The sequence below is a fragment of the Lepisma saccharinum genome, chromosome 11 (assembly GCF_977018435.1).
Source record: "Lepisma saccharinum chromosome 11, izLepSacc3.1, whole genome shotgun sequence".
Classification (NCBI taxonomy): domain Eukaryota; kingdom Metazoa; phylum Arthropoda; class Insecta; order Zygentoma; family Lepismatidae; genus Lepisma; species Lepisma saccharinum.
Window position 1 is genome coordinate 49,906,251 of NC_139239.1, and position 24,312 is coordinate 49,930,562.

Genomic DNA, 24,312 nt, shown 5'->3' on the forward strand with positions numbered 1-24,312 from the left:
CTTCCATTTCATCCATTATAGCTTCTCTGTTCTCGCCTTCAATTTTATTTTCTTCCTCCATTTTGGCTTTCTCCTTCTTTGCTTTCTCAGTCACAATTCTGCTAGCCGCAACGTTGGTCGCCACTAATGCTACGCCCCTTGTGGGTACGTACTTACATGTTATTTACCACGGCTACAGATATCTTAATCTCAGGGGATAGGTTCTTTGTTTGAGAATTCCAAATAAGAAAGCGTTTTATAGCCAAGAGGATATAGTTAAATGCGGATCTATATTCTGAGAACTATACAAAATACAGAGAAAAATATATAGCGACATTGAAATATATCGAAAATTTACATCGGTTACATTCTTCTTGAAAGGAAATCTTCTTCTTTCTCTTCGTAATTATGGAAAGGCTTCTTCTTCTTTTCTCTCTTGATTATAGAATAGGCTTCTTCTTCTTTGATTATGGAAAAGGCTTCTTCTTCTTTTCTTCTTTTGATTATGGAAATAAGCTTCTTTAATTATGGAAAAGGCTTCTTCTTCTTTGATTATTGAAAAGGCTTATTCTTCTTTTCCTTTTGATTATCGAATAGGCTTCTTCTTCTTTTGATTATAGAAATAAGCTTCTTCTTCTTCTTTGATTATGGAAAGGACTTCTTTTCTTATTTCTTCTATATATAAGAAATCTAGTTGCGTCGTCTCGCTTCCTTTTCTTTATGCTCTATATATGTTTTCTTTCCCTTTCCCCGTTTCTTTGGGGATACAAGCTATACTTATATAAAGGAGTAGGGTGGACTAAACTGACACTAGCGCCACCTCCTATGTAACAACCAAAGGGGAATAACCAGGATCGCTAATAACAAGCGCTGCCAATGGCCCAGTGCGACTAAAAAAGAAGCGCAACCGTAAAGTGCTTCGGGGCGTCTAATTGACCACAGCGCCACCGGGGAACGGACAAATTCAAAAACTGACGATGTTCTCCTCGTCAGAGAATCAAAAAGAAATTGAGATACATTTCTGAATTCATTTGCTCGCTTAATAACTTTCCTAAACGTTTCATATGCGACTATATTCTTAATTCTTTCAAACTACTATATACAACATTCTATTTACTTCTTCTATAGTATTTAGACTCTTCTTTTATATATTTCTCAATGTCCTATAATATATATAATTCCTCTTCTCCGCTCCTAATTTGTACAATGAGCTCTGATCCTCTTTATATGGCGTGCTGCCATCTGTCGTCGCTCTTGGGAAACTTCTTACTTGCAACTTTCATTGTGTCATCGAAACTGGCACGTGATAATGGTAGTCAGACGTGTTACCGACTGACCCACCGCGGCCACTGAGATAACACTCTTAAGCTTATTAAATATAGCTGAGTTTGCCGAGTTGATGTTTCTAAGTCTACTTTATGCACAGTAAGGCTAATCGGGACTGGACCTACAGTTTAAAGTGGGATCCGAACCACTATGTGCCTCCACCGGGTATCGAACCCAGGACCCCTTGATTACAAGGCAACGACGCTACCACTGCGCCATCGGGGAGGCCCATAACTGCACGATCGGGAAGGCACGTATTAAATATTGCAGTTGCAGATGAGGTGAAATGATTTTTCACATTTTTGTAAACACTAATTATAGTGATACATCTCTTCTAATTTCTCTGTGCATTTAGAATTTTTACTCTAAAAATATTAAAGTTTATAGTAAGTTATAGCATTTCAGAGTAGTCTAGCAACTTCTTTAAAATTTCTTGTGAAAGACTGAGAATATGATTTATTAAATGACTGCGAAACCTTATATATTTTATATAACGTGTGTATAAAATTTGAACGTTCAGCAATTTCCCATGACTTAAAACGTTAAGCTTTAGTGCTGCGCCCTATTATTCCCTTTTGTAATCATATGAACTATAACAAAATATACAATTGAAAATACCATGTGAATGAATTTATCTTCATATTTTATGAGAAAACTTAATGTTTGTGGCTTTGATTCCCATTGGCACTGTTTTTCGAAACCGGAGTCCGCTAATATTGCTTTCAAATGACTGAACTCGTATCTGCACAATGCTGGATCAACATGCTGATATTTTGGGTTCTCACGGATGCTGGAACCCAGAGCAGCTTGTTTCAAATACAGGAGTGCGGCTACACTAGACTAAAAGCTCTCTGATGATGATTATGCAAATTCTCAACAGGGGGTTAGAGTTTTAGCTGTGGTAAGGGAGTATTTTTGCCGTTTGTAACTACATGGCCTTTCAATGATGTTAATATACCACCCTTTCTTGTTCAGTTAAAAAATTTCTGTTAAAAATCACTTCCAGAATTGATCTTTATTGGCTAGCAGCAAACATTACGAAGATAATGTTACCACCAAGGAGAGCAGCAGAAAGCACTGCTTGGAAGAAATCACAAGTATGTCAGCAGAAGGCAACACCCAGAAGATTAAAGTGGTTGCTAACAGAAATCAACGCCCGAAAGAAGATCGCCAAGTACGTCAGTACAAATCACTTCCTGGAATAAGATTAAGAAGGTTGTTTGCAGAAGGTAGGGCCCAAAAGTTGATCAGGAAGGCTGTTAGCAGAATGCAACACCAGAAAGATGATCACGAAAGCTGTTAGCAGAAGGCAATGCTTGAAAGAAGATCACGAAGGCTGTTAGCAGAAGGCAGCGCCTGAAGGAAGATCGTGAAGGCTGTTAAAAGAAGGCAACACTAGGAAGAAGATCACGGAGGCTGTTAGAAGAAGGCAATTCTAGGAAGAAGATCACGAAGGCTGTTAGAAGAAGGCAACACTAGGAAGAAGATCACGAAGACTGTTAGAAGAAGGCAACACTAGGAAGAAAATCACGAAGGCTGTTAGCAGAATGAAACACCAGGAAGATCACGAAGGTTGATAGCAGAAAGCAACGCCTGTAAAAAGATCGCCAAGTACGTCAGTAGAAATTACTTCCTGGAATAAGATTACGAAGGTTGTTTGCAGAAGGTAGCGCCCGAAAGATGATCAGGAAGGCTGTTAGCAGAATGCAACACCAGAAAGATGATCACGAAAGCTGTTAGCAGAAGGCAATGCATGAAAGAAGATCACGAAGGCTGTTAGCAGAAGGCAACGCTTGAAAGAAGATCATGAAGGCTGTTAGAAGAAGGCAACACCAGGAAGAAGATCACAAAGACTGTTAACAGAGGGCAGCGCCTGAAAGATGATCACGAAGGCTGTTAGAAGAAGGCAACACTAGGAAGAAGATCACGAAGGCTGTTAGAAGAAGGCAACACTAGGAAGAAGATCACGAAGGCTGTTAGCAGAAGGCAACACCAGGAAGATCATCACGAAGGCTGTTAGCAGAAAGCAACGCATGTAAAAAGATCGTCAAGAACGTCAGTACAAAGCACCGGCTGGAAGATAATCACGTATGACGTCAGCAGAGAGCATTCGATGCCTACAAGTACTGTAGATCAGCAAGAACTTCCGCAGAGAACGCTGTATGGAAGCGAATGGTTGGGATTGATGGATGAATGAAAAGAAAGACCAGAACTTTTCTAAGTTTGCATGTATCCTTCCTGCCTGTTTCTTATGCTGCATCATTGATGTTCTTCTCCTTGTCTTTTCAGAGCAACCGAAGCCAGCCGGCGATCGGCCTGAAACAGACTCCGAAGGCGAGGGTGAGTAGAAATTTTCTTTTTTCTCCTTCATCTCTCAGGGCTCCTGAAATATACATCAACCTGCTCTGCGATGGAAATTGTCCCGGGCTCCGTCGGCATCTCCGGTCTTGGCAGATGACGCGAATTTTCAGGATTGCCAAGTGCCATCAATTTTTCTTCCCTGGATGCGAAAAGTGTCGTCCTCTTCCGTCGAAAAAAGTTTTCTGCACTTTTATGCCGTTACCGTTCCAGAGTACTCTATCCGCCGAGAAGTTCCTGAAAGCAATCTCATTGGATGGGGAAGAGTGCTGTAACGTTGCTCTGTCGCCACTCGGTTCCGGCAATGTATATCTTGCCTGGCGAGCAACAACACAGCCTCCGTGTCGGTCCGTAGAAGCTCTATTGTTGGGAAAAGGTAGTATAATACATTTTCTCCTTCAGTAGCTTCCGTCGCAGTTCTCAAGCGTTATTGTTGCATTTTTTTTTCCTTTATGAACATAGGCGTCACCAGGAATTTTTATGGGGGGTAAGGGTGATCGGGCCATAGATAAAAGGTGAATAGAAAACATAGTAATTATTATTATGATGATTCTTTTATACAAAAATAACTACAGGGTTATTCAAAAGTCCCTTAACATCCATTGGCCTATATAATGTAAAGGAGTTAGGCTGGGTACAATTGGTCATGCTAGAAACTGGTTAGGCCTAGGGGGAACCATATTGGTGGCCACCATATTGAATTCATTTTAAAATTGGAAGGGGGTGATGGTATATAGCAAATTAGAACACCAATATAGTTCCTCCTAGGCCTAACCAGTGTCTATCATGACCAATTGTACCCAGCCTAACTGTTTTACATTATATATGGGATGTTAAGGGACTTTGGAATCGCCCTATATGTAAACTATAATACAAATAAGCCTATTTTATTCCAAAAAACTAAAGTCCTCAACAGATGGCACTGTGTGTACTATACATCTTGATATGGTTATGTTTTGTGGAGAAGTATATAATGGTACGTATAATGAACATGCCTATTATTCTTCTGAATGCTAGTTTCCTGATCAATGATAATCGAACTAAACTAGTGCTTCGTAATTATTTGTGTGCATGCCAATTTCTGATACTCTCTGATATTATACTAAACTAATGCTTTGTAAATATGTGCTATTCATTCATCATTATACCGTATCGTACCTTCAGTTACCTGAAAACTGTAAAGAGTGGTTCACCTCCTTGGGTGACATACTCATGGTACGGGGATCGATTTCCTGGGGTGCGTAAGCTCGATTCTATTTACACACTAATTATAAATAATGGTAAGCCTCATGGCCTCAGTTGCGAGAGGTGAAAACACAACCTTTGCAAATTTCCATCACAATCGTAACTCCAGGGTATGGAGCCACGAATAGGCAACCCTCTGCTCCTTGCTCCGGCTGGTCACTTGGAAGCACGAGTTCTCACCCAGGGATCGGGATTAACGTGATCCCCAATCTACCAGGAAGGTAACCACCGAGCAACACATCACGTCAAATAAAATTCAAATACTTTGTAATTAAAATGTCCAAAATAACTTTAATCAAGGATCGCGCGCGTTACACACCTTCTCGCACAAGTCAAAAATATAATATGGTGGATCCTGCTCGCTTGTAGGCAGTGATGAGTAACTTGTTTATCACGACAGAATCCGCGCACTGCCTTCACCGTTAATAGCAAGACCTCAACTGCTTACCTCACGCGCGAGGCGCAGCGTAACAGATTGTTCCTTCTTACAATGCTACAAACTCATATCATAAAAATAACACAAGAAAAGCTAATAATGTATATGTCAGATTAATGCTAATTAGCGATAGTAAGCTTTGATTAAGGTTGGCAACAATTAAGAATGCCAACGTGGAACTTTTGACGTCGCCATTTACACGTAGCGTCATTCCCCCACTCCTAAAATAAACAGCTTTGCTATAATGTTATAATATTAAACTAGAACAGCAAATAACAAAACTGATTTTACAAAACTCGTATAAAATAATCCACATTTGCCCTCACACATAAAATGATTAAATAAAGATTTAGTTTACTTCAATCTTGTCAATTGTTGACAAATATCGTTATTAGGAAGAAATGTATTTAACATGTGCTTAAACAACAACATTTGCGTAAAAGATAGAAATAATGCTAGCCATCTTGGATTTGACAAATAATGAAAACTTTACATAAACTATAAAGGATAATTATTAGCCTATAAAGTCTGAATTAATGTTGCAAAAATACGCGAATAATATAATAACATAAGGTAAACATATATATATATATATATATATATATATATATATATATATATATATATATATAAAGGTAAAAAAGGTAAAGTGTTCCCCTGTGCTTAGCACCGCGCCATGAAGGCGTATAGGGGGTGTGGGGTAACGCCCCACACTTTCTTAATCCGGTCGTGAGTGGGGGTGATGTGATCAGCACCACGCCCCTGACCGCCTTTATCCCCCAGGGTTTCCCCCAGGTACCCATGTTATTCGACGCTGGGTGGGCGCCGGGGCCGCTTTCAACGTTAGAAAAGTTCCCGGATTTGAACCGGCCGGGAATCGAACCCGGGACCTTGAGCATGGTAGTCAGACGCGTTACCGACTGAGCCACCATATATATATATATGAGTTATGAAAACAATTAAGTATAAATAATTTAATTCAAGTTATTAACTTGATGATATACGAATAAGATATATTCCAATGTATCTGTGAAATTTAGCTAACATGGCGGCCGGTACACCTTTAAAAGAACTTTAAAGGACTCGCACACTCAAAAGCATTTTACATCGTCAAGATTGGACCCGGAACATATTTGGATATGAAATTAAGGATCCTTACCCGTCTCAGCGATAGCCATGACTTCCTCGGAACTGCGGAGATAATCCCCAATTCCTGCTTCACCAACGTCTCACGATTGAATCCCCCTTTCACTCTTTTCCCCCAACTATTTATTCTCCTCTCTTTCCACATAACAGTCCCCAGTTATCCAGGTGTCATCCTTCCTCGTCGTACATTTCCTGTTTATGCCTCTCAGTAAATCCAACTCTGCAATAACTGACATAAGTATTCCATTAATATTTCCTGGCTGGGCTGATTGCTAACTGTCTGGGAGTAATGACATCTTTTATATTTGTAAATTTCCTCCCCTGATTTTCAATGATTATCCTTCTTTCTTTTTATACATAATTATCATCTCCTTACGATACCGATAGCTCCAGGGCGCTTCAGCACTCGTCGCCGATGATGCAGCATTCTTTGCATCACGCAGACCACTAAAATGATGCTACAAGACACCCGATAGCATCGATAAATTACTAGAGAGATTTGTTAACTCCGTGTTATATTCTGTGCTCGATAGGCAATTACAAGAGTTCCAGATATGGTCGACCAGATGGCGCATCAAAACCAACTGCCACCAAGTGTCCACCAAGAGCACTGCAGTAATCTTTGCACGCAGACGACAAGCACAGAAAACAGTGGAATTATTCGGACAGCAAATACCTCACGCATTCACAGTAAAATACCTAGGACTTACACTGGATGCTAGGCTGACATTCAAAACCTATGTAGCAGAAATGCAACACAAAGGAAACCAACTTATAGGGGGGACTAGAAGCTGTGTTCAGAAACCTCCAACTGACACTAGCTACGAGGATATCACTCTACAAAGCAATGATAAGACCAGCCATGCTATACCAGCGTGGCATCACGCAGCCAGGACGACAATAGAGAAACTGCAAATCAACCAAAACAAAGCGGCAAGGATAATCAGTGGCCATGGCAGATATACAACAAACATCCCAATACAGGAAGACCTGGAGATTGATCCAATCGAAGAGGTCATAAGGCGAGAAACAGCCAAATTCTGGGATAACCTTAGAAGGCACAGCAACTCTGCAGTCAACATAATTGGAACAGAGGCTATCTTTAAGGGCATGCGGGGCAGTTTGCACGGGGCTCTTCCCACCCGTGGCAGTATTGCCAACTTAGCTCTCTTGGAGCCAGACCTGGCTCTTTCGTGCACTCGTTTGGCTGTGAACTGGGGCGCCTGCCCCCGTGCCCCACTATGATGCCATCACTGGTTCCAGCACACACAGACCAACTTTTGCCATGATTATACATTTTGCACGTGATGTGATATTGTTATATTGGCTGCGTCAACCCACCCCCCTTATATCCCCAGCTACTTTTTTTATAGCGTCGTGTTGACGTGAAATTGACATAATATTGTTATCAGGGAATACTTTACTTTCGATTTCATACGACCATGGATGAAGTCAAATGAGTGACTAACGCCGGATCTAGATGGTGAAAACTAAGAATAAATTGTCATTAATTTAGAGTTAACACTAATAGCAGCGGTCCACTCCTTTAACAACTAACATTACCCTAGGAAGCACTTTATCCAGCCTTCGTCAATCTAGCTCCTTGAATGTTAGTTTTAACTCCATTTAATGTGAAATTTAGATTTTTTATGCGCATCAGGTTTGGCAACACTGCCAGGATGGCCGTAGGAGACAAGGAAAAATGCATTGGGCTTATGGGAGTATTATTTGATTTGTTCTCTTGGGAATATCAAACTTCCGATGGAATAGAGAAATATGCCAACGGGAGGAGGGCAGTTTGAAGATGCATTTCACCAGCAAAAAAGTTGAAATTTCCATTTGATTAGCCGTAACTTGATGTTGAAGTTGATAAGGAATACATAAAATTCCGAAAATTCTTATTAATCATATTTTTAAAACATCGTGTCCAGCTTAATAATCAACATAAAAAGACGCTTCCACTTGCAACATGTAGAGAAATCTGCACTCTTGGATACACACAGGTTTTTCTTTTTTAGTAGCAGTGTCCATTCCGGCGATATTGAAATAAATTCACAATTCGAACCCCTCGACCACAGTGAACTCTCAACAACCTCGAGCGGCAGTAGCAGAGGAAAATATGCGGAGACATCAAAAAACGCCAATAGAAGGGCGAAACATTCAAATAAGAGTCAAGGAAACGTCACAAGAAAAATCACTCTTACTCATCATTAGTTCAGTATAATACCTAGGTATAGTAAGTTGCTCTCGCGTGGTCGCTAGTGCACTAATAATTGCACGAAAGTAGTAACATATTGTAAACCAGTACCAAGGCACGATTTCCATTAACAAGAAAAAAGAAAAATATGAGGTGAGGAAGGAAATAACGTGTATTGCGAAGGGGACGGGGGGGGGGGGTCCCGAATGAAAAAAAGGTAGATAGAGCTTGAACAAACGAAACTCAGAAAATGGATGAAACATTGGAATTTAAGGAAACTGTACGAAAATAGAAGACTTGTAGCATAGGCGTAACTTCAGGGGTGGGTAAAGGGGCATTACCCCCAAAATTTTGGGTTCATTAAAATTTATTAATTAAAATTGTTTTGTCAACCTTCTGTGCCGTGAGGTTCATGTTTGCCCCCTCCTCCCCTCCAAAGTTAGGCCCCAAATTTCGTTGATAACTTGTAGAATGACATTTTTATTGGGAGAAAGGATTTGGAAAAAATCAGTGAAAGGAGGGCTTAGACAGGCCAAAAAAAAAAATGTAAGAGAAAACGATGGTATGGATAACCAAATGATGGTCAGTGGCGGCGATTTATGGGGGCTCTTTTCCAGGTATACTGTCCTTGCCCCCCCCCCCCCCTAGTTTTGGAAACAATCGCCGCCACTGATGGAGGTAATGGGAGTAGTAAGGGAGGAAAAATTAATCAAAGCTAAAATTTTGCACGAGGAAAAATAGATTGCATGTCGAAACTTGGAGCGGACAGCACGAATAACCGCATCGTAGAGATGAAACATCTCAACCGGAAAAAAGGATGAGCTCAATTTTTTTTTCTATCCTGGGGGAGTGGGTTTTTCTCTCGTCGTGGACAAGTCCAACTTCCCATGTAATGAGGAAACAATAGGAAAGTCAGAATTTGGAACGTAGCTCCCGGTAAGGGTGGAGAAAGAAGCCGAGTATACCATTCTTGACGTAAAAGGGCTGGGAGAACCAACACTAAGCTGGTTGTTGGAAATTCTTGTCGTCCCTCGGAGAACGTCTTAACAGGCTTAGCAAGGAAGGGAGGGGGGAGGCAAGAAAATCTAAGAAAGGGACCACCATCATGCAAGCCGTGTTATTTATGGCGTTGCTATGGTTACCCCCACCAGATAGGGCCGTGGAGAATGCTTGGTGAATGGTTGCTGTGCTCTCTGGACAGCCTTCGATATTGTGTTGGAGACTCGCCTCAGAGCGACCCTCGAGGAGAAAACAAAACGTGATATTTTTGCGTATTTTTTTCCCCAAGTATATGAGCGCCGTGTTTTTTAAATTTATCACATTAATGAGGGTTGTTGTCAAGTCCATATTTTGCCTTTCTTTCGTACAATATATGTGCATCTTTGTTCTTATTATATCCCCATGTCAAAACTAGGACAGAAATGACAAAAACATAAATTCTTCACCCTTTACAGGTGATGTTACATATTCTTAAGTGCAATAACGATATTCGAAATGGATATATGCGGTTATCTGGATCAGACAAAATTGCATAATTTCCGATAAATTTGTCGATTTATTTAGCATTTTCTATAAAATATATTTATTTTATTCTTACATTCTCCGATGCGAGTCAACACTTTCCTGTCCACATATACACCCCCTTTAATCGCATTTCCTACTTTCCATAAATCAAAGTGCGAAATCCTAGGGGGGCAGAGCTTTTGTTACAACAAACAAAAGATAAACAATTACTTTTAATTTAAAATATACTGTACTAAGAATAATATCGAAAACATTCACATATTAGTGTAGTTGTGAGTCTTCAATGCTTTTTCTCTCTCAAGAGATCATTAACAAATCTACATCAATACGCACAGTAAAAGTAAAACAAGAATGCAAAACAATACAGACTGTGGAATCTAATCGATTTATATTAACATAAAACACAAACTAAACAAAAACTTACTCATAATAAAACCACTTCAACTATTTCATAATTTATTAACATCTTTAATCAGTTAGTGAAGGACGTAGTTTGCTTCTTTATAATATCTGATATATTTAAAAGTAACAAATTTATTTATTTTTTGGTAATTAATAATAATAATATATTTTTAATTTAGTAATTTATTTGTACTTTTAATAACATTATAATCATGTATATCGTATATGGGGGAAGGGAAGGGGTTTGTAGATTAATATATTTCTCCTCCCACCAGTCTAAAATGATTTCGCACCCTGCCATAAATGATGTTTTGTACACTCACCGGTCATAAAAATAGGACACCTAGATCCTAGGTTGTTAAAGGTCCAGGAATTTTAAATAAATCCAATTCCGGTCCTGAAGAGAGAATCAGCAAGGGTAAATGGGTTCTGGACCGTAAAGAACCTTTTTATCTGTGAAGTATTTCAATTCGGTCCAGGAACCTTTTTTCCGCATGAATTTAAATTCGGTCCAGGAACATTTTTTCCAGTATCAATTAAAATACGGTCCAGGAACCTTTTTCAATGAAACAACTTTTTTCAACAACTTGGACCGAATTTAAATTGTGCGAGAAAAAAGGTTCCGGTCCTGCAGAGGAACCCAATAGAACCCATTAGAATTTATGCGTTCCTGGACCTTTAACAACCCTGCCTAGATCTTGAAATATTCGCTTCCCTGTATATGTGTTGCCTAACTTTATGACAGTGACAGAACTTGCCATTACTATTAACATCCACTCAGCGCCGTAGAGTTAGGCAACACGCATTACGCAATGCAAGTAATCTAGTATTTCAGGATGTAGGTGTCCCATTTTTATTGCCGGTGACTGTACATAAATGCTCATAAAATGAAGGGGAACCTAGTGTTGTTGCGCAGTTCAGTTTTTTTCAATGTATAGTATAGACTATATCGAAATATACAGGGTTATTCAAAATGAATGGTACAAAAGTAAAGTTTAATTTATTTTTAAGTGAAAAAAGATACAAAAGCAATTCTGGTGGGAAATAGAAAAGGAAGGTTGTAAATTTATCTGAGCAATTACAAATGTTGGATATGAGCACCCTGGGTAACACGGCAGATGTCAAAACTTTATCCATTTCTTGCCAGACGCGTTCCAACATATCCTCGGTTATCAGCTCCACTGCATGAGAGATGCGCTGCTTTAAATCATCCAGGTCCTGCGGTAATGGAGGAACGTACACAGTGTCTTTCACAAACCCCCATAAAAAGAATTCGCATGGAGTAAGATCTGGGGATCTTGGAGGCCAGGTCAGCATTGCCAAATCTTGATTCCCGGTACGGCCAATCCAACGACAAGTAGCGCCTCGAGCGGAGTTTACGTCAACTACAACCACAGGCTATAAATTCATAATCTTCCTTTCTTCTTTCCCACCAGAATTGCTTTTGTATCTCTTTCCACTTAAAAATAAATTAACCTTACTTTTGTACCATTCTTTTTTAATAACGCTGTACATACCACAAAATTTATAGCTGATATGGACAATAAACATAGGCTCTATGAACCTCGAAATATAGACAAGGACGGAATCTGCCTACATATTGTTCACGCCATCGGCCGAATGTTTTAGACAATCCAGATTTTGTATGCATCGGTCAAGTACAGTGAATTTTACTTTCTCCTGTCGTAGTGGTGACATCTTTCAAAGAACCACTGCTTCCTTCACTTACAACGGACGAACTAACCAGCGTCGTACAGAAACATGACGGACTCTTTATCTTTTCATAGAATGCACGTGTGCACTAATTAACGCAACTAAGATAAGTAGCTTCCTAAGAGTATGCAACCGACACGCAGAACTCTAAATGCATCAAGTGAAAGTTGATGCACTTTCGGTGAATAAATTGGGCAAGTAAGACATGCATTTTTTAAAACTATTTCGATTGATTGATTTGGTGTTTTAAGTCCACTTTATGCACAGTAAGGCTAATCGGGACTGGACCTACAGTTTAAAGTGGGATTCGAACCACCATGTGCCTCCACCGTGTATCGAACTCTGGACCCCTTGATTACAAGGTGACGACGCTGCCACCGTGCCATCTGTGAGGCGATGCACTTTTAGAGCATCACACAGCAGCAGCTGATAAACCTTTGGATGCATTTTGTATATTTTTGATGTACCAAACCTGCAGCGTTAGCAGTTTATGCATTTTGATATGCCATTGCAGCGAAAAAAATATGCTCTGTCCTGGCTATCTTTGGAGTGGCAGAGAAAGGATGGAATCGAGTAGACGCTGCTCGAAGGCTGGTGACGCCAGTCTATTTCCCCCTCCACATAATCCCGTTCCCTCTCACGTGTTTATGGGTGGACTCGTCTCGCGTGACTACTTGCGCAGAGACGTGTTCTCGATCTCTTGCTACATAGATAGCCTGGACAGAGTATAGACATATTTGTGCCCATACATAAATTTTGAATTACGTGTGTTGTTAAGCAGTGACTGGGAGTTGGAGTTTTTGGTTCTGGAAGAAAGCACAATATATATATAGGACTATGGAATGAAATGCTTCTTCGGAACCTCAACAAAAGCGTTTGCGACGGTGCTCTCCATTTGGACACAGTTAAAACCTTTGCTGGATTCGTAAAAAAACTCAGCTAATGACCCGTATGACACATCGATCCGTCACAGTCGGCTCGCTTTGGTGACCTCTCCGTTGAACCCCTTCCCTTCCCTTCTCCGCCGAGCTCTCACCTGATTCGCAAGTTGGACGGAAGCCATCCCTGCCCAAAAACAATGGTAAATCTTTTAAGCTCCTGGAGCCATTGATTCGGTCGCCGCTCCGTCCCTGGATTCGCAGAGTCTCGAAACGGTGATAAAGTGGATGAAAACTTAACGCCCTACCTGAAACTTTAAAGCGCTCGGAGAGTGCGGACTGTGTCGCTTTGTTTAATAAGCAAAAACGCTCCGTTGCAGTGCGGAGCAACGAAAAATTAAGATACCGGATAAAGTTAGTACCACAATCTGTGCCAGAACTGCTTTCGGACAAATAACCCACAAAAAATAGTTCGTACTGCAGTTTTAACTCGATTAGCATATTTTTTGTATTGCTTAGCAGATTTCTTTTATAACGGGGCAGATATTTTTTGTCGCTGGGTAGGGTTCGTCAATTACTGAGCCGAGTTCGTCGACAGCTGAGCCAAGTTCGTCGACTGCTGAGCCGGGTTCGTCGACAGCTGAGCCGGGTTCGTCGACAGCTGAGCGGGGTTCGTCGATGACCGGGAGTATTTTGGACCACTGAGCATATTTATTTTCGATCATTGAGCACACACTAAATTTTCTCGACTCCTCTGCTATGATTTTCTCATTTCTCGACCAACGTATATAGACGCAAGTTTTTTACAACGATACTTCTATTACATTTCTTAATATGAAAGTATATTACCCCTGTTGTACTTGGATTTCTAGAATATACAGAGCCTCCTGTCAAGGCCACTTGACTCAACCGCAGACAACGTTAAACGACGTTAAGTTTACTAACTAACTCGCACTGTGGAACAACAACCGTGCGAGGACGTATTTTGAAAGCCGATCAAGTTGCCATGTAGTAAAGATAACAAAAGTACCTATTTGTTAAGTTTGTTGTGAATAAATTTTGTATTGACAGTCGTATACGAAAATTAATGCACAATTAATACAAAGAATAATAAACGTATCTACGAATTAAAGCGGCGTGAAGATAAATAACAATATATATTATAGTTTTATGTAATATTATTGATAAAATTATAACCAGATTATCTACATTCGTCAGCTTGTTTAAATATATTTTGAGTTTTCTATTAATTTTGGCATCTCTTTCGTAGAACAGCTAATTTTTATGCTAATCACATGCTTTGATTAACATGCACACTTATTACCATATGCATACATATACAGTAAAACCTCGTTAATACGGACCCGGATAAGCTGGACTTCGCTTAATCCGGACAGGCAAAAGTGGAAAAAAAGCAGAATGCAAGGTTTTAAGTTAAATGTGGCTAGAAGTCACCAAGAGAACTTCCCAAAGAAAAGACAGCCAACCACTGATGAAATTCTGTTTCCCGCAGACTTTGTACTGTACTGTATAGTGTGTTAAGGCCTATGCCCTTTAAATGCACCATAATAAATGTGTTTTGTTGCTATAAACTGAGTTTTATTTCTTTTCGATTATTTAAGTTAATCCGGACTTTCGTTAAACCGGTCAACTTATCCTCCCCCCCATGATTAGTCCGGATTAACGAGATTTTACTGTACTTGAAACATACACGAGCAACCATTTGAAATACTATAATGACTTTAATGTCGAAGATTTCAATTTACAGAGGACCTCCCCGATGGTGCAGTGGTAGCGTCTTCACCTTGTAATTAAGGGATCCCGGGTTCGATACCCGGTGGCGGCACATAGTGCTCGGATCCCACTTTAAACTGTAGTTCCAGTCCCGATTAGCATTACTGTGCATAAAGTGGACTTACAACACCAATTCTATCAGTCAATCAATTTAGTTTACAGCTTCCAACTTGGGTTCAGCCATCTTAACAAATATGTTAATGATATTCATCACCTAAGTCGTGTTTAGAAATGAGCTGGATAATGAATTATACTGTTATATTTTTACACCATTTTTACTAACCGAAATGCATTGAGCTTTTCTGACTATTATTTCCTGCTCTTGATCATAGTTTTGGCTCCAATTATTATCCATGTTTGACCTATAGCTAGCTAGCTAGATCTTCCAAATATGCGTGTCTGTTATCTATTTTCCCCAACCTCTGTCATTTGCAGAACGCCCCATTGTCCGATTCGTGGAAAGTTAGCTTCGGATGCCTTAGGATTTCTCTCCAGTATTTCCTTTCTTTCACGTGCAGCCGCATCCTCAGCTCCAACTCCCTTGTCGCGCCTGGTTAACGTTCGTGTTTTCCAACCTCTTGATCTTGCTACTCATCTCTCACGTTGAACCAAACAGCTCACGGTAACAAGCAAGTGTTTGCAGTTTCTCCCGCTAGATGTCGCACAAAGCCGCGCTGAAGGGAGCTGATCTCTATGGTTTCACGCACCTGTCCCACGCGTCGAGTAGGTTTAAGTTTTTCTGTATCGATTTCCATCCAAGTTGTCGAGATGAGTGCCCGGATTTGCAATATCCAAATTGGCGGCAGCGGCGAAACAAAGGACCAAGGGTTTTTAAGCGAGGAAATACACTCATGCTCATAAATTAAGGATAATAGAGGTTTTGGTGCTCAACGATACAGCACTGAAACAAACTAGTTGTGGTAGCACAGACACATGTTGAACACACAAGAAAGACATCCACATACCCTGTTTAACCCTGTTTATTGCAGAAAACGTGAGAAAAACCAAAGAGCGCACATATGATACAAAGCAAGGGAGATTGTAAAATGTTGTTCCACAGTCCTTTGAGCATGTGCACAGGTTTCAGTATGGAATGTGATGCCCCTGCACATTGACACATGCAGTACAATGGCTTGGCATACTCTGGAGGAGGTTGTCGAGCAGCTGTTGGGGCATGGCCTCCCATTCTTGCACCAGTGCCTGTCGGAGCTCCTGAAGAGTCCGAGGAGGTGGAAGACGTGCGGCGACACGTCGGCCTAGAGCATCCAAAGCATGTTCGATTGGGTTGAGGTCGGGGGAATAGGCAGGCCACTTAATTCGTATGATGTCTTCTGTTTGAAGGTACTCCTCCACAATAGCAGCTCCGTGTGGCCTGGCATTGTCATCCATCAGGAGGAACGTAGGACCGACTGCACCTCTGAAAAGACTAACGTAGTCTCGCAGTATAACATCCCGGTGCACCTGACCTCTAACAGTACCTCTGTCGAAGATATGCAAGGGTGTACGTGAACCCAAAATAATGCCACCCCACACCATGACACCACCACCTCCATACTGGTCCCTTTCGACGATGTTACCGGGTCGGTATCTGGTCCCTGGTTCACGCCAGATGGTTACTCGACGAGAATCATTGTTGAGACTATACCTGGACTCGTCAGTGAAGAGTACCTGAGACCATTCTTTCATTGTCCATGTCCTGTGTTCTCTACACCAGTTGTTACGGGCTACTCTGTGACCATGTGACAGTGGAATGCAAATTTCAGGCCTCCGGGCGAACCTGTTGAATCGTCTGTACACAGTGTGTCTGGAAACAACTGTTCCAGTGGCAGCTGCAAGGTCTCGAGCAAGGCCCCCGGCAGTACTTCGTCAGTGTCTCCGGGCACTTACGGTGAGATACCTGTCTTCTCGTGGTGTTGTACACTGTGGATGTCTACTGCTGTAGCGCCGAGACACGTTTCCAGTCTGTTGGAATCGTTGCCACAATTGTGAGATGACACTTTGTGGCACATGGAGCACCTGTGACACGACCTGTTGTCTTTGGCCCGCCTCTAGCTGTCCAAGTATCCTTCCCCTCATTACATCATCAATATGTGTTCGTTGAGCCACTTCACACACACACTCACCATTTGCACAACCGAACATAACTGCACACTTCCTACAGGCACTGTACTCTGGTCAGGAGTTTCGTTCCTGTGAGTCATTTGTCTGCTTACAGCGCCACCACACACTGGATCAAGGTCATAGTCAACACAGGTTCTTTGGTACAGTACCCAGACATCATTTCAAGCTGCAACGTGCACATCAAATATTTCTTTGTACAAGATTCAGCATTATCCTTAATTTATGAGCATGAGTGTATATCGAAAGCGGGCAAAACGTGATTTGTAATTTCGATGTGTTGTTCATGTTCCTTCCAGTCGAGTGAGTTCTTTCATTTTTCGACCAACAGATAGCACCACCTGTCAAATAATATTACTGATGGCTTTAATAGATTAAATTTAAGCCAACATGGCTCACTAGTGGGCAGTAGATTCTCCAAGAATACAAACGACATGATTTTATAGTGCTAAGAACTAAAAGGCGTCTGTTTTTGTTTGAAAATAAATTAAATAAATATCAGTTTATTAGTATTGTGGCAGAATAACAGAATGAAAAAATTGAATCTTTCCAAAAATGCAGTGTAAAACGTAGAAATCAGGTCACAAATTGGTGTCATATACTACTAAGCCTCTGGAAGCTGTCTTCGTAATGAAGTCGAATAGAATTAATAACTTTTCTTCAACTTATAGCTAATCGCTCTCGACGATAAGGATGAATGATGACGAGATGGACATATGGACATCACAACACGAGCCCCACAGAGGATTATACTGGCTGCGAGTCCAGACGCCAGGGCCTCGTTAACCTGCAAATACTCAGTCCAGTACTACGTGGAAGAGAGTGACATTTGGGTGCCTTGCGATAGGATCATGCCTTACTTACACCGCTACCCTGTGATGAAATTATATAGTAAACCAACAGAGGTAAACGGTGGAATCCTTTACTCGGGATTCGAACTCTGAATCGTTGTAATCAAATTGGTGGTAAGAAAAGGAAGAAAAGTTTATCATATTCCTACATATACAGGGTGATTTTTTTATACATGGAACCATTGGAATTAGCCATAATTTACAAACCACGTGTCATACACCTTTCAAACTTCAGTGGAATGTTCTACAGACTTGGGAGTTTAAACCACAATATGTTCAATGTGTGCCCCTTCCTTGCCTATCACGTACATGGCGCAACCTGACAACGAAATTGCGCACCGCTGCTGCTAATGTGTCCTCAGAAATATTGAATATTTCTGCTTCTACGGCGTTTTTCAGTTCTTGAATTGTTGTAGGGTTAGTCTGAAATACTCTCAAAGAAAATAGTCACAGGGGGTCATATCCGGTGACATTGGTGGCCATTCAAACCTCTTCACGTGCACTTGGTGATAACGATTAGACAACACACGGTGATCAAAGATTTCCTCAAGATAATCAAGAACTATTGTTGCCGTGTGAGGTCTCGCGCCATCTTGTTGAAACCAGCAGGTGCAAGGATCAACAACCATGCCAAACAAAACATCTCACCTGAAATAAACAAGTAAACAACATTCAGCAACGGTTGCATATAGATGCACGATTATTCTGCACAGCTCATCTGAACTTGTGCGACGTCCTGTTTTGTGGAATGATAGGCTTTCGGATATGGTTCTCACCACTTTCCCCAACACTCTTCTTCCTGAAAACATCAATATCAAACCTACATACCGCATTTTCTACTTTCCGTACAGAAAACAAATGGTGCCATGTATAAAAAATCACCCTGTAGTTGTATATTTGTCTTTTTTCTGACACTTGTGTCTAATCGCTGCGATGAGGATGCATGGTGATAGAATACCTCAAAAAGGAACATTCGTGATCAGGTCGGGACTCGAACCCGGGACCTTAGACCGCCGGATTATGAAACAGCCACTCAGCGTGCCAGGTCACTGGGGCGGTCGGTACTTGTAATACCCTGTATGGCTTCATTAAGTATGGACATATTCTAATCAATTGTCAGTGAAAAGGGAAACGTAATTATTTCTCTAAGTACAGTGACCGGCAATAATAATGGGACACCTAGATCCTGAGATACTCGCTTCCTTCCAAAGCGTTACGAGTGTTACCTGACTGTACGGCGATAAGTGGATTTTAATAGCAAATTTTTAGTGGCAACTTCTATCACCGCTGTAGAGTTAGGGAACATAATGTTTTGCAGGGAAGTGAGTATTTCATTATCTAGGTGTCCCATTTTTATTGTCTGTGACTGTACATAACGAGAAAAGGTGAGAATTTGAGATCTAATGGCGCACTTTCTCTGCCAGGACCTCATTTAATCAGAAGGTGCATCGCAGTTCACAAAGCAAGTTAAATCAATTTGCATTCCTTAGTTTCGGCAGGATTACAGGTGCATAGCTCCATTCACGTATATGTGGCTTGGATTCGTGTCCGTGAGAAATTTCACATCGTCACGAGAACGAGACTTCGTCCATTATTACGAGAACGAGAAAGTGCTTGAACAATAAGTTTTCCTCGTAACGTTCCAGGTGTCCGAATTGGATAGCACAAGAATAAAACGGTTGCCACTTTTCCACGCCAGATGTCACTTTCAACGTTACCCAGTGCGCATTGGGGGCCCAGGTGCGTAATACAAAAGCGGAAAGCAGACTCTATCCAAACAAAACAACGTTTTTGATTTATTTACTGCTCACATTGAAAATATGGCATTCCATTTCTTTTACATACATAATTATCCATAGAATATCCAACTACCACTGAGTTTTAAGTCTTGTACCCAATATGTATTGGCTCTGAGTGTGTGTGTCATGCCTTCCATTCTTCAAACACGCCTACACCGCGAATTCGGACTAGAACGGAGGAGGATAGCAATGGTGGGACGATGCTTTGGACGGTGCCATCTGTGAATTCGGACACGCCTTAAATTCAGTGTTAGTGGGGAAATTTGCCAAAAATTGGCCGCCTGAAAGGAGCTAGTCTCAGTGTGGTTAAATCCCTACCACCGAAGCATTCCAATCGGCTGAAAATTTGGAAGTAATATATTCAATTTTCAACGCATTGCATTTATACATATTCCTAAAATGGGGAGAACACAATCATATCAAATGATACCCTTACGAACAGATATCTAAGCAGGGAAAAACTGTGTTTAAATGTAAGGACACCAACTCCTAGGAAAGTTTACTTTATGTTTACAATAGTTTAATAGGCTTATGTAGCCAGGAAATTATTGCAAATATCTAGACAATAGCGAAAGCACCCCATACGAAGGTTCTCGTCAGTGCTCTAGAAGAAATTGTAAGCAGATGTAATCAATTTTTCATAATTTTGAATATGATAGTGGATTGGAGAGGAATTTTCGAAAAACTGCTTTGCTGGCGTCAGCCAAAGTTCCATCGCAGTGTTAATGTGAGATCCGACCCCTGTGCATGTGCTCCCAATCGGGATCGAACTCTGCACTTCTTGATTAGTAACCTCAACGCTGCCCAGTAGGCCAGCAACCACTGTTCCCAACAGGGGCGGCTAAAGATAAAATTTTCACCCACGCGAGGTACATTTTTGATACCCCCGACAGTCTTTCTGGTTCGCATCCCACTTTAAACTGTAGGTCCAGTCCCGATTAGCCTTACTGTGCATACTTAAAACACCAAATCAACCAACAACTAAACTGTAGGTCCAGTTCTGATTAGTCTTTCTGTGCATTAAGTGGACTGAAAAACATAAAGTCAAACAAGTAGCCACGCTTATGTTGGGGCTAAGATGTCCCCCACCCCTTTTCCTGTTATTAAACACAGCGTGTTGTCGTTCCCGCCTATTTCGTGCGCGGAGAGTCAACGAACTTCGGACCGTATGACTCGCAGCTCGCACCGCGGAACCGTCACGCCAGCAGCGCCACTGCAGTAACAAACGAGCAGCGGGAGTGTGACATCTGCGGGTTGCCATGGTGACGCTGATGCTCCAACCAGCCGCTTCCGTCCCTCCAAGGGCCACCCTTGGATCTCGTTACCTTGGCAACCCCGCAGAAACAGCAGGGAGTGCCAGATGATAGGGAATTTTTATCGACGCAACAAAAGCTAATATTAATCCTGCCTGAGGCTAATAAGTTTACCGTCGGTGGAATTATATTTTCCCAAGCCAACCGGCCAAGGTTTTTCCTTACGACTTCCTGGAAGAGGTTGGTTCGTCTTCCCAAGCTAACGATTACTGAATGCTCTCTTAACTCATCCTCGAATCCCCTCAGTTTTCACCCTTTCCTCGCTTCACCCTACCTAGAATTATTATTTCATTTCAGGAGGCATACATTCCAAGGTATTCTAAAACATCTGGAATGGGATTGCCATGATATTAGCGGAATTCCAAAACACTAAACTGTTGAGCCCTTGAACTTTCACAATTGATTAAAATTGTTGTATTATTTAACTTTCACAATTGATTAAAGTTGTTGCAGTGTTTAACTTTCACAGTTAGTTTCATATTTTTGCACTGTTTAACTTCACAAGTGATTTCAAATTGTAGCAGTGCAGTGTTTTAACTCTTACAATTAATTCCAAATGGTTGAGCTGTTGAATTTTTACAACGGATTTCATATTTATGAACTGTTGAATTTTTACAATACTCCAAAATTATGACCTGCGGTTCAAAAATTATGACCTGCTGAAGATTGAACTTCCCCAATGGACTTTAAAAATAATCGGCTCTTGAACTTTCACAATGAATTTAACATAATAAGCAGTTGACATCTTACGATATATTTCAAAATGTTGAAGACTGTTCTATTTTCAACATACTGTCATACATTGAAATTTTGCAAGGGTATCCAAAGTTATTTTTTAAGATTTTAAGTCGAATCTCTTCCACTTTTGTCTGATCTCAACAAAAATGATGAAATGTTGGGCTCGGAAATACCCTTGCCAGACTTACGCTCATACCGTAGCCTACCTGTTGTACGCCTGGGAACCAGGGTTCGAACCCAGGCTTGGGCATGGCTGTTCTTTGTGAGTGTCCCTTCATCAATGTCATCAAATCATCTTTCATCCTCACCTTCGCGATTAGCCAAGAGTTGCAGAAAAGAGAAGTAAAATACACCGAATCAATCAAACCATACCTGTTGTGGCGAAATCGTGAGTTGAACTAACTCTTTCAGTTAAAGTAAGATGCTACAATACACTGAGTTTTTAGAACTATTGCATTTTCTAATTTTTGCAAGGAAGTACAAACTTTCGCCGTTTTGCAAATGATCAGACTTTAATTTAAAAGGTGCACGTTATGAAGTATTGGTTGCCCTGTTCGATGCAAGTCGACAGTGCGAAAATAAGTTCGATGCAAGTCGACAGTGCGAAAATAAGTTCGATGCAAGTCGACAGTGCGAAAATAAGTTCGATGCAAGTCGACAGTGCGAAAATAAGTTCGATGCAAGTCGACAGTGCGAAAATAAGTTCGATGCAAGTCGACAGTGCGAAAATAAGTTCGATGCAAGTCGACAGTGCGAAAATAAGTTCGATGCAAGTCGACAGTGCGAAAATATGTTCGATGCAAGTCGACAGTGCGAAAATAAGTTCGATGCAAGTCGACAATTCGAAAATATGTTCGGTGCAAGTAGACAGTGCGAAAATACCGCTGACGTTTGTTGCCCTCTCCTATGAACTTACCGAGTCGTCAGCTTTAAAGTTTGCACATGGCTATCAAGCTCACGCATCTAGGCTACGTGGGCGTGGCTGGCGACAGAGCCCATGCCCACGTGGGCTCACACACGGACAATTGACTCCTGCAAAACAACACGCCGCTCTCATGTTATGTTAATTCCCTTCCAAGCCTACCCTAGCAGGTGTCGTCTTAAAAGGCAAGCGGAACTCCGCTTCCGAAGGTTGTGTGTGACTCGGAATACACAAACAGCACAGAAGCTTTCCTCAAATCAGGGTCAAGAGTTGACACATTGAATCCTATTTTCTGGCTTGACCCCTTGCTCCGTCAGCGCTTTTCTTCGCCTCTTCCTTCTTTTGTTTCTTTTTTTATGTAAATGCTGTGTTTATCTCATTGTTTATGTGGACGGCGAGTCTTTCATTAGAATATGAAACCGTCTCGAGACGTTTCCTGGTAAAGGAGCCGCAAAGGAGTTCCGTTTTGTGTCAGCTCAAGGAGGCAAGTTTCCCGTATCGTGTTCCTAAAGCCGAGCATCGTGTTTGCTCAGGTGATGTGCCAAGGGATAATTAATTAACACGCATGCAACGTGTGTCAGGAATCATTAATGAAGTCTCAAGGGAAAACTAAGCAACAAGTAGAACATCGATATTTCTCCTTCAAACCAGTATCGTCATTTCTTTGAAGTAACTGTTATTATAAGCGAAAGGATTTTAAGGTGCAAAATTTATGATCGGGAAAGGAAAAAAAAAAGTTTCTGAAAATGTTTTCAAAAGGTGCAAAAAAGGTACTAATAAATTGCCTTTATTCAATGCTCTCTTTTTCTACGCCTTTTGTACATTATGCGCGCGGACCGCATAGAGAGCTGCTCTTGTTCTGCCGAGTAGGTTTTGTTGAAGTTGTGTTTCCTCTCGCGGTTTTTCAACATTATCTTGGGAACTATTAGAGCAGAAATGATTATATTATACCATTTTATAGCTCTCGTTCAGCTCTACAAAATCAGACTATAAAGTTTTATGCAGCTGCTAAAAAAAATAAAAAAAAAATAAAAAAAATATTTTTCCAATTTTTTAACAAAACACGAATAAGAAGGAAGGAAAAAAGTGCTGAAGCATCAGAGAGGGGGTAAAAAGGGGATATATGTGCTAATCCCACAAAAAGGTGCAATAAAGTGTCATCATTTTACTTGATTTCATGTCCTAAAATACATATCTCAAAAGATCGGTATGAAAGCAGCTATATTTTTTCGAATGGTGCTGCACCTTAAAATCCGTTCCCTAGTTATTATACAGTATTTGTTTTCTTTTTCATTGGCGTGTATACGCGCTCGTGTTCTTCTAATTATTATTTTTTTAAAAAATACGAAAATGTGAAGAAATACTGTTTCTGGAGGTGGCTACACTGTTTTTCTCGCTACACTGTTTTTATTATTTTTTCACGATGAACTAAAGAACAGTTTTCAAAATGACTGTGCAAAATCTTGGGATTTTTTTCCCCTTGATTTTTGGTTGCTTAAGGTTGCTTGCCCAACGTTGGCGTTTATAACCTCGATGGACCAGGCAGGCTACATAAGCTCATGGACGTCCGGAG

The 24,312-nt window shown here is 40.9% G+C and overlaps 1 protein-coding gene across 1 annotated transcript in view; it reads left to right on the forward strand.

Annotated features, from left to right (window-relative positions):
* The window catches only part of LOC145994793 (ras-GEF domain-containing family member 1B), an 802,930-nt gene that overhangs the window by 230,970 nt on the left and 547,648 nt on the right, over positions 1–24,312 (forward strand). The window contains exon 6 of the mRNA XM_083131080.1: positions 3,595–3,645. Within this exon, the coding sequence (XP_082987206.1) occupies positions 3,595–3,645 (51 nt within the window). The remainder of the gene's footprint in view (positions 1–3,594; positions 3,646–24,312) is intronic.